General features: G+C 33.1%; 2 protein-coding genes and 1 long non-coding RNA gene across 3 annotated transcripts; 2 read left to right on the forward strand and 1 right to left on the reverse strand.

Annotated features, from left to right (window-relative positions):
* The first annotated feature begins 179 nt into the window (after window positions 1–179).
* On the forward strand, window positions 180–1393 carry LOC105192363 (uncharacterized). The gene is made up of 3 exons (XR_003114259.1): window positions 180–404; window positions 783–1199; window positions 1284–1393. It is a non-coding gene; the product is annotated as an uncharacterized LOC105192363 (long non-coding RNA).
* Window positions 762–3307, reverse strand: LOC105192364 (putative cystathionine gamma-lyase 2). The gene is made up of 7 exons (XM_011156440.3): window positions 2641–3307; window positions 2275–2565; window positions 1784–1918; window positions 1543–1678; window positions 1326–1478; window positions 1008–1173; window positions 762–929 (listed from the first exon to the last, which is right to left on the reverse strand). Exons 1-7 carry the CDS (start codon window positions 2773–2775, stop codon window positions 788–790), a joined length of 1158 nt encoding a protein of 385 aa, XP_011154742.1. The 5' UTR covers window positions 2776–3307; the 3' UTR covers window positions 762–787.
* A 3234-nt stretch (window positions 3308–6541) lies between these two features.
* On the forward strand, window positions 6542–8982 carry LOC105192362 (uncharacterized). Its single transcript, XM_011156439.3, has 4 exons — window positions 6542–7010; window positions 7173–7287; window positions 7434–7714; window positions 7841–8982. Exons 1-4 carry the CDS (start codon window positions 6840–6842, stop codon window positions 8156–8158), a joined length of 885 nt encoding a protein of 294 aa, XP_011154741.1. The 5' UTR covers window positions 6542–6839; the 3' UTR covers window positions 8159–8982.
* The last annotated feature ends 243 nt before the right edge of the window (window positions 8983–9225 follow it).

Below are 9225 nucleotides of genomic sequence, written 5' to 3' on the forward strand. Positions count from 1 at the left end.
TATTTTCTTTTTTCCAATTGGTCAAATATCAATCCCAATCCATAGTCTGATACGGGCTTAAAGATAGTATAACACAATCCTCTATAACCGAAGATTCCCGATCTGTCATAGAAAAGCTATTAGGTAGTACGAATTATTATAAGCATCAACTTTCCTGTCTTATCTATTTTCTTCTCCTTGCTTACGCCTTTCTGTCTGTAAAATTACGTAGTACCACCACTGTTCGTCTTGTCTGCACTACTGAACTGGTACAACAAGTTGAACTGAGAAAACCTACGTTTGTTTAACCTACCTCAGTTTAACTTAATGCACCAGTTCAGCAGTGCAAAACGAACAGGTCTATTATCGTTTTCTAACCTAAAAATACGTCTACACGAATGACAAGTTGTTCCGGATTATTTCGAGTAAGGCGAATCTGAAATTTACTTTCTTTGCTCTGTCTACAAGATTTATAATATAATATAATATAATATAATATATATAAAATCTGTATTATATTGGATTTTGGAGATTAAAAGTTGCATATGAAAAATAGATTTCATTGAGTCGACTAATCTTGGTTCTGATTCGCTTTATATTCTTTATATATAATATGAATCCAAGAATTATTAACTGTAAAAATGTTTTATAAAAATAAAATCTTTTTGTACTTATATTAAGGATATTCTCATTATAATATTTGTGTTTTATATCACTGCAAAAATATATATGCATTAAAATACATATTACAAAGCATAAAATATTTAAAATATATATCACTTATTTAAATGAACTGGCATTAGATTCATTAACAGGCATCCAATGCTTGTTGAAGATCATCTATGAGGTCCTGTTCTGTTTCGAGGCCAACAGATACTCGAATCAAGTTCTCTGTAATACCTAACTCATACCGTGTTTTCAAAGGTACTGAAGCATGTGATGTGAAGAAACTACATGAAAAACAAAAATATTCGTCAATATATAATATTGTGAAACTTGATAAGTAATAATCAGTTGTTTCTCCTTACGGTAATTCAACCAATGATTCAGGATTGCCCAAGGATCCAGCTAAAGTGAATATTTTCAATGCCTTATAAAACTTCGCAGGGTCACCTTTTAGATAGAAAGATACCATCCCACTGTGGCCGGTTGATTGTTTAACTGCGATCTTGTGTTGCGGGTGTGATGGAAGATCTGTAACATAAGAACGTGTCTTATCAGTGAGACTTATGTGATAATAATGCAATTGATAATTATCAACGGTGCAGTAAACAAATAATTAGATATCTCATTATTATTTTAAGAACTTGTATCATGAGATAAAGCGAAAAATAATTTACACGTACAAGGATGGAGCACCTTCTCCACTTTGGGATGTGTTTCTAGAAATTTTGCTACAGCCAGACCATTCTTCATGTGCTCCTTCATTCTGAACTCTAGTGTTTTTAAGCCTCGCTTGACCAGATTGCAGTCGTGGGGCGACGGGACAATTCCCATTGCTAAATTCAAAGAATGAATATATAAGATACGGAATTTAGTTTGGAGAAATTTGCATCGATTTACCACATTGCAAGTATCGCATTCTTTTGCCGAGATCATCCCGGCGAGTAATCGCGGCGCCCATTATGACATCTGCATGACCATTCATATACTTAGTTAAAGAATAGACAACTATGTCAATCCCCATATCTAGTGGTCTCTATTTTAAGAGTGAAACACATCCGTTATTATATCTGTTATTATTGATATTAATATATATATATATATATTTTTTTTTTCTAGAATTATCGAATCACGTACTTACTTGGAAGTAACATGTCAAAAATGTGTTATCAATAACTATTATGATGTCTGACCGGCGAGATTTTACACTGTCAACAACTGCTTTGAGATCTGTGATTTTCAGCAGTGGATTTGATGGCGACTCCAACCATATCATCTGTAATTTAAACAATTTGCAGTATAATAATAAGATAATGATATATTAATGTAAGGTATAATAACAATAATCATCCCAGCAAACACAAAGTATCATCGATGTTACAATATCAGCTAAATCATATGGAAAGTTACATAACTGTTATTTTGTTATATAACGAAGCAACTGTTATGTAACATACCATATGATTTAACTGACATTGTAACATCGATGATACTTTGTGTTTACTGGAATATATGATAACTGGAAATAAGTTAGATACATAGATCAAGGTACATTTAGAGCGCTTTTGGTAAAGACATTTTAAAATGTGATTTAAAATAATTTTATGTAATCTTTTTTATTTTTAGTCTGACCTTAGTATTCGGTTTCAGAGCATCAATAACATTTTGTGTTTTTGCCGTGTCTACAAATGTAACATCTATATTGTTTTGCTGCATTAAGCAATTGCGGAAATAACGGCTGGTCCCACCATAAACATCATCCTTACAGATTAAGTGATCTCCTGAATTCATTAAACTTGTCACTGCTGTTGTGGCTCCTAAACCAGAGGAATAAGCAACAGCATATTTGCCATCTTCCAAAGCAGCTAGACATGTTTCCAATGTGTTGCGTGTAGGATTATCACTTCTACCATATGTGTAACCCTAAATTGGATAAATATTATTAGATTCTTACTATATAGTAAATAAATTCTGGCAAGACCTCTTTATTTATCTTACGGTTGGTTTGGTAGGATTATCTTGTTCAAAAGTGGTAGACATCACTATAGGAGGTATCAATGCCCCATGATTCCATTGTTTTGTATCCTGTCCAGCGTGAATAGCTTTGGTAGAAAAACCCTTGTATGTACTCATTTCACTCGATATAACGTTTGTTTTTTTATTTAAATTTTATTTCAACAATTAGTCGTTTAGTTAATTTTTCGCTGCTCTGTTCGCACTGCGTTTCTATCTTTTTGCTCTCTTCGCGCTGCGTTTCTATTTTCCCGCTCTCTTTGAGAAGGGAGATTACCCTTATTAGGTTTACGGTGAAGTTGACGAAAAGCAAAAGTCTCGTTTCGGCAAATCGCTTACTTATTATTTTAAATGACCTTGAATGATATTAAACAACAGGAAAGCAGTCTTCTCGAGAGCCTCAGCGACGGTATACAACTTTAATTGGTGCTGATGTCGCTTGATGACATCGACTGAAACGGTTCGGTTACACTGGCGATAATTTATAAGCGCACGATGTTGATGACGTTGATAAATGCAAGTAACGCGTATCTTACGATAAACGAAGAGCACAAACTTGTAACTTTCCAAGCACAGCGCACTTGTGTGACATTATATCGATAAGTTATACACGTGAATTGCGCGTGTCGACAACACGCGAGCTATCATAATTTTTAAATACTTAATAACTTAATACTTAATACTTAATACTTAATAACTTAATACTTAATAACTTTTAAATACTTTGCACTTTCGCTCGTTTCTTCGACTTTTTAATAGCGCAACATGGCCGATAAAAGGAAATATTAAGATTCTTCAATGTTTTCTACTTCTTTTTTATTCACGGCGTTATATGCTTTATTCGTTGTAATGCTGGTCGTACAAAAATGGATTACATATTTCGCTTTGACGAAGCAAATTTTGTAAAGTATTTTATAGAAAATATCAACAAACTTTTCAAAATTGCTGGTGAAATCGGCTAATAGTGTATCTTTGTCAGTTTTCTGATTTGCTTATTTGCAACGCCATAATATCTTGGTTGACTGATAACTTTTCTATCTTATCAGTCTTATTTAATCTCAATGTTTTATCGTTCAACTGATTGCAAAATACTTTAGACTTCTATATATTTTTAGTTGAAGTATAGGAAGCGTAAAGTTTCTTTTGAGCGTAATTCGTAATCTCGAGATTAGAATTTGAAAAATTTAACTTATTACATCGTGATATATAATAGAGAAAAAAGCGAATCAAGTTGCAATAATCTAAAATGATTGTAGATTTATAAACATAACTGATAAAACGAAAAGAAGTAAGATGTAGAAAACTATTTGTTTTCACGTGGAACTGATGAAAGATTCGAATAAATTATATGATCGGACTGTTCATATAATTCGAATAATTGGCAAATCGAAAGATCCGCACGACTTCAGCATTTGTTCGAATTTCAAATTAAATTGATTTCATTTTTTCTATGCGTGAAAATTTCTAAAAAAGATTTTCCAGATTGAAATGTATACTTAGACTTAAACGCAAAAAGAGCCGCTAAAACTTTCATGTTTCAACCTTTAAATTTAAATGGCCACTAAAGTCGGTCCCTTTAATAAGTATACTGCAACTATCTTATTGGCTGATTTATCTTAATCATTCTTAAGACTGCATACACTTGAGCCAATAGCAGGTCTGTTCGTTTGAACTGCATCTCTGCACTTGTTCGTTTCTCCTTGCCGTTAGTTCATGTGCACGGTTGTATGTACAGAAAGCGCTTTGCAGTTGACTCAACTAAAAGCGGTCCATGACCTCTCCTCTTTCTTCTCTCTGGCTATAACATCACAATTTTCTCGTCTATAAACAAGCCTTTGGGAAATGGTGTTGGGGGTTAGCCTGAAAGAGTCCCTGGAACCATGGATATAGCAATAACGGGACGGAGCAGTAACCCGAACTGTAGGTAAATAGAGTGAAACTGTTGCGCGGTGGGGGGACTATAGTCACGTGGTACATTTGGTGCCGCACAGATGATTGGCTATAAAATACTTATAAAGCAATGATTGGTTATAAATCATAAATGCGCGAAATGTACAAGTAAAAAATATTGTGTTTACAATTGTATATATATGGTAAGATATTTGGAGTAAAATGTTTTATTTTTAAATCAATATACACTAAAATATTAATAGTGTTATATAAATATATGTCATTAGATGTCATTAGATCAAAGATGTCAGAAATAAATGGTAAGAGGTTATGTATAAATTTGAAAACTATAGAATATTTTTAAATGTATTTAATTTTGCAGGTATACAATGAATGTAATAAGTTTTGTAATAATACTATTTGAAAAAATTTGAAAATAAATAAACTACTACTATGTAGAAATAACTGGAAGAATACTTTTATTTCCTTGCATGTAAAAATTGTGATTTAATTAGTTTTATAAATGCATATAATTTGCCAAAGGAAATATATGTTCACAGTTTTAATATCAAATAATCAAAACTTTCTCATAAAAGCTTAACTCAGAATATCACTAATTTATTATATTGCTAATTCATATTAACCCACATAAAATATAATGCATATAATAAATGTGTTATATAACAGTTACATAGGTAAGTAGAAAATTACAAATAATATGTTACATGTTACATTATGTTTAATGGGAATTATATAATTATACATATACCTGTTTCATTAAGAGATTGCGGTATTCATCATAAATAATTTTCATAACACAATATTGTTTTATCAATTTTATTTGTATAAAGTAACATATAAATCTAACTACATAATCTTGCTAGCTATATATAATATATAAACCAAAGAAAAAATTGCTTTATAAAAATACTGACGCTGTCAGTAACCTGTTAATAAAAAAAAATACCTTATAATAACAGCATTATAAATCAAGTATACCAATTATAAGTAACACTTCTTAATATTATATCCAGATAACCAAATATGCAAAAGTAGATTTTGCACAGTATCTGTGGCAAATTATGCTAGCACCTTGTTGATAGAAATATTACAGAATCTGATACCAGAATATGATGACAGAATGACAGCAGATATCAAGCAGACTCGATCGTTCAAAATTTTTATATGAAAATACTACAGATACTACATGCATTTTACCACCAATCTGCTATCAGAATCTGTCAGCAGACTCTATCGACGGACAGTATAACAGCAGATTTGGAATATAAATATCTATCTGTTGACAGATTTTTGTCTTGAATTTGCCGTTAATTCATTGTCAAACTGTTAATAGACTGTTTACTAGATACTTGATATATTATATACTACCTAATAATACATTTGGTTTAAGTTTTCTTAATTCATTTAAAATATTAAACGCATCTTTATTCAAATGTGCTGAATATACTCTTGCTCCAACTGGGACTAACTCAGCAGTTAGTTTCAGTATATCGCATCACAGTTCTTTTCTTTTTTCACTTTTTGGAAATCTATAAAATAATTACTTACATGTGTTACTTTGTTATATTATTAATGTTTCATATTAATAACAGAATATAGTTATTGTATAAGTAAATAGAATATGTTCTTTCTTACCGGTAATATGATATATCGTAATTTGTTTGTTTTTATTTGTCCTAATACTGAACGACACAGAGTGCGATTCTTGCACTGTTTCACAACGCACAGCGGTATTATTAATTCACAGAATTTGTTTCTGCTATTTTATTTCTTTATACTGGGCACTCTAACCTTCAAAGACTACAACCAATCACCATGGTGGCACCAAAAATACCACGTGACTATAATCTCCCCGCCTCACAGCGGCTTCACCCTTCGCAGGTATCATTCCATCCCCTTATTCCTATATCCATGCCTGGAACCAATACTGAGAGAGAGAGAGAAAGAGAGAGAGAGAGAGAAAGAGAGAAAGAGAAAGAGAAATCGAATCGATATTTGCTCGATTATTCATTCGCCTATCAGGTCGGGATCGCCTTCGCGTTCGTCAAATAATCTCGATAACACAATGGTATGTATCCGGGCGTCAATGGTGAAGTGTGTGTAACGAAAGTTCAAAACCCATAAATCGGGAGTAACAGTATTGAACGAGAGGAAAGTGAGGCGAAAACGGCGCATCTGTATATTTTCTGATAGCTGGCTGGTTCGTTCCCTCTGGAGAGATAGGAGATATCTGTGAAGAAAGTAATAAAAAGAAGAAGAAAGATTGAGTGAGAATGTTACAGCTTCGAGCAACTCCAAGGATGAGAGGCAACACGAGAGTCATTACTTCGTTGCTAGTGTCGTTGATCGTGGAATTGACTCGCGGGGATATGTCTTATAATATAGTCAATCGTGAAGATCCCTGCATCAGCTTGTGTGAGAAGACATCCGCTACTTTTGCCAATGTATGCTTCTCCCACAACTCTGAATATTACATTATACACTGTAAAACTTATCAAACATAATTTTATATTATCTTACATTGTATTTCAATTTGGTTGTGCTTCGTCTTATTCTAATTTGATATTTTTGTATTTCATATATACAATTTTGATCAATTTGTTTAGAGCATATATGTGAAATCCTGTTGCCAACGAGGTTGCAGATTCTTCAATCTGGTTGACTTGCGTTATGGACTGGAGCCAAACAGTTTGAATGGCACTAGGGATGCTTGCGAGGCTTGTATGTTTACTTAAAAGCATTAAGCAAATTTCCTCAAGTATCTCTATATTCCTCATATAAAATCTCTCCTTTGTTACCTGCTGCTTGTTTTCATATACCTATGCTATATGTTATAATTTTCTACAATGACTTTGTACTACTTGTAGCATGTACAGAAGCTTATACAGAAGTACAGGATCGTTATGCTTGTGACACTGGTTGTGATTCCATGGCCAAGCAACGAATATCGGACTTGTTAGCTTTGTTTTCCATTGCTATATGTATGAAAGATGGCATAGACTCTAATGTTCTACTGTCGCCTGATATCCCGGAGAATGATATATTGACCGATCCTGGATTGCGCAAAGAGTTGCTACCTAGATGGTGGGATTCTGATGGTTTCAAGTTGCCACAAACATATGTTAAGACTGTACCGATGGATGTTGCGGTAAGGATAACATTTCCTTTAATTACTTGTTAATGGTAAAACAATATATAACATGTTTCTGATAAAAATGTAACATTGAAGTGTATATCATAAATATGTATTGTAATTGACTCGATGAAACTGTAGACTGTGGACTATGCTTTATCTTCCGACTACTCTGGCGAAGTCGAGCAAGCAATGCCTGTGCCTGCATCCGACTGGTTTCATTGTGCCTCAAAGCACATTGGAACCTCTTACCGGTACATGGCTTTCGTTGTATTGAGTTTCATTGTCGTCATGATGCTGGTAATATGGTTGTACACGCTAATAAACTTTATGTATCGGAGAGACATGTTGATAAGCAATTCTATTTTACCGATGGTCACGTTGCATGTACCGCTGCACACGTTATACAAGAAGGAGATGTCACCGCATATTTCATCTGATGACTGTGAGTCTAACTGAAATGGAACTATATTTCGATATTCGATGTCACGAAGTCACGACGTTGCGCTAGAGATTCAACGAAACGCGATTGTGCGTCGCATTTCCGAAACTTTAGCAACGTGCAACAGTACAATGATTCATGTATATGTATATATACATAACATATTACTGTGAATGTTATTTAAGTTTATACATAATAATTACACACTGTGAAAAATTGCATTGCATTTTACAGTAATGCCATAGGGGAATCAAATTGTTCCTTTTTTGTTTCGTCCTTTTCACAAGGAGTAGTTGACGCTAACTTATTTAACACGTACGATCATCGATATATGAATATAAAGTTAACGTATAAACTTATGTTATATGTTAATGTAATATACACATTACACTAACATACAACATGAAGTGATAAATATATAAGAGGGCAAGAAAAGCTTACTCAGCAATACAAAGTTTCCAAAAGCAAAAACTGAGATGTTTTCAAATATCGAGCTTTTAGAGGAATTTATGTTGATAATTATACTTCAGACTGATCTATATTATAATTTTCTAAGTGTGTATATATATATATCGAAGAAGAGGTATGACTTTTAATATCGAAACGCGATTACGAAACCTTTTCGTCTCTTTTACGATGTCTATGAGAGCATAATCCGTAATCACGTGTATTTAAACATACGACTGATGCAATTACCGTACAACGAAAGTTCAAACTCATAACGGAAATAGACGCAAAACTTTTTCGACGACAATATAGATACATAATCAAAATGTCCCATTCGGTTTTATTGTTTCCATCGTTTCTGATGAACCACCTATAAAAGTCGAAAAGACGATAGCACAACATACAAAGATTGCGGAGATAATTAAAGGATTTATACACACGTCGTGATATACTAGTCAAATTTCAAATCTGTCTATGTGAGAGAGAGTGTTATGAAAAAAAAAAAAGAAAAATTTATATTATATGAATATTCGTACGCGCGTACGCACATGTTAGTCTTTGCCTCGCGAAGAAGCGTTTACAAAATTCTCGCGAGAGGTTTCCAAATTCTCTGTTTGACTTTTGCTCGATTGAGAGG

The sequence above is a fragment of the Harpegnathos saltator genome, unplaced genomic scaffold, assembly GCF_003227715.2.
Source record: "Harpegnathos saltator strain DR-91 unplaced genomic scaffold, Hsal_v8.6 scaffold835, whole genome shotgun sequence".
NCBI lineage: Eukaryota > Metazoa > Arthropoda > Insecta > Hymenoptera > Formicidae > Harpegnathos > Harpegnathos saltator.

Excerpts from the sequence above, each read along its gene's own strand:
- LOC105192362 (XM_011156439.3), top strand. The coding sequence starts at position 6,840 with ATGTTACAGCTTCGAGCAACTCCAAGGATGAGAGGCAACACGAGAGTC. Across the intron at positions 7,011-7,172 it reads CATCCGCTACTTTTGCCAAT|AGCATATATGTGAAATCCTG; the intron begins GTATGCTTCTCC and ends CAATTTGTTTAG. Across the intron at positions 7,715-7,840 it reads CTGTACCGATGGATGTTGCG|ACTGTGGACTATGCTTTATC; the intron begins GTAAGGATAACA and ends ATGAAACTGTAG.
- LOC105192364 (XM_011156440.3), bottom strand. The coding sequence starts at position 2,775 with ATGAGTACATACAAGGGTTTTTCTACCAAAGCTATTCACGCTGGACAG. Across the intron at positions 1,919-2,274 it reads CTCTGAAACCGAATACTAAG|ATGATATGGTTGGAGTCGCC; the intron begins GTCAGACTAAAA and ends TTTAAATTACAG. Across the intron at positions 930-1,007 it reads GAATCATTGGTTGAATTACC|TTTCTTCACATCACATGCTT; the intron begins GTAAGGAGAAAC and ends TTTTTCATGTAG.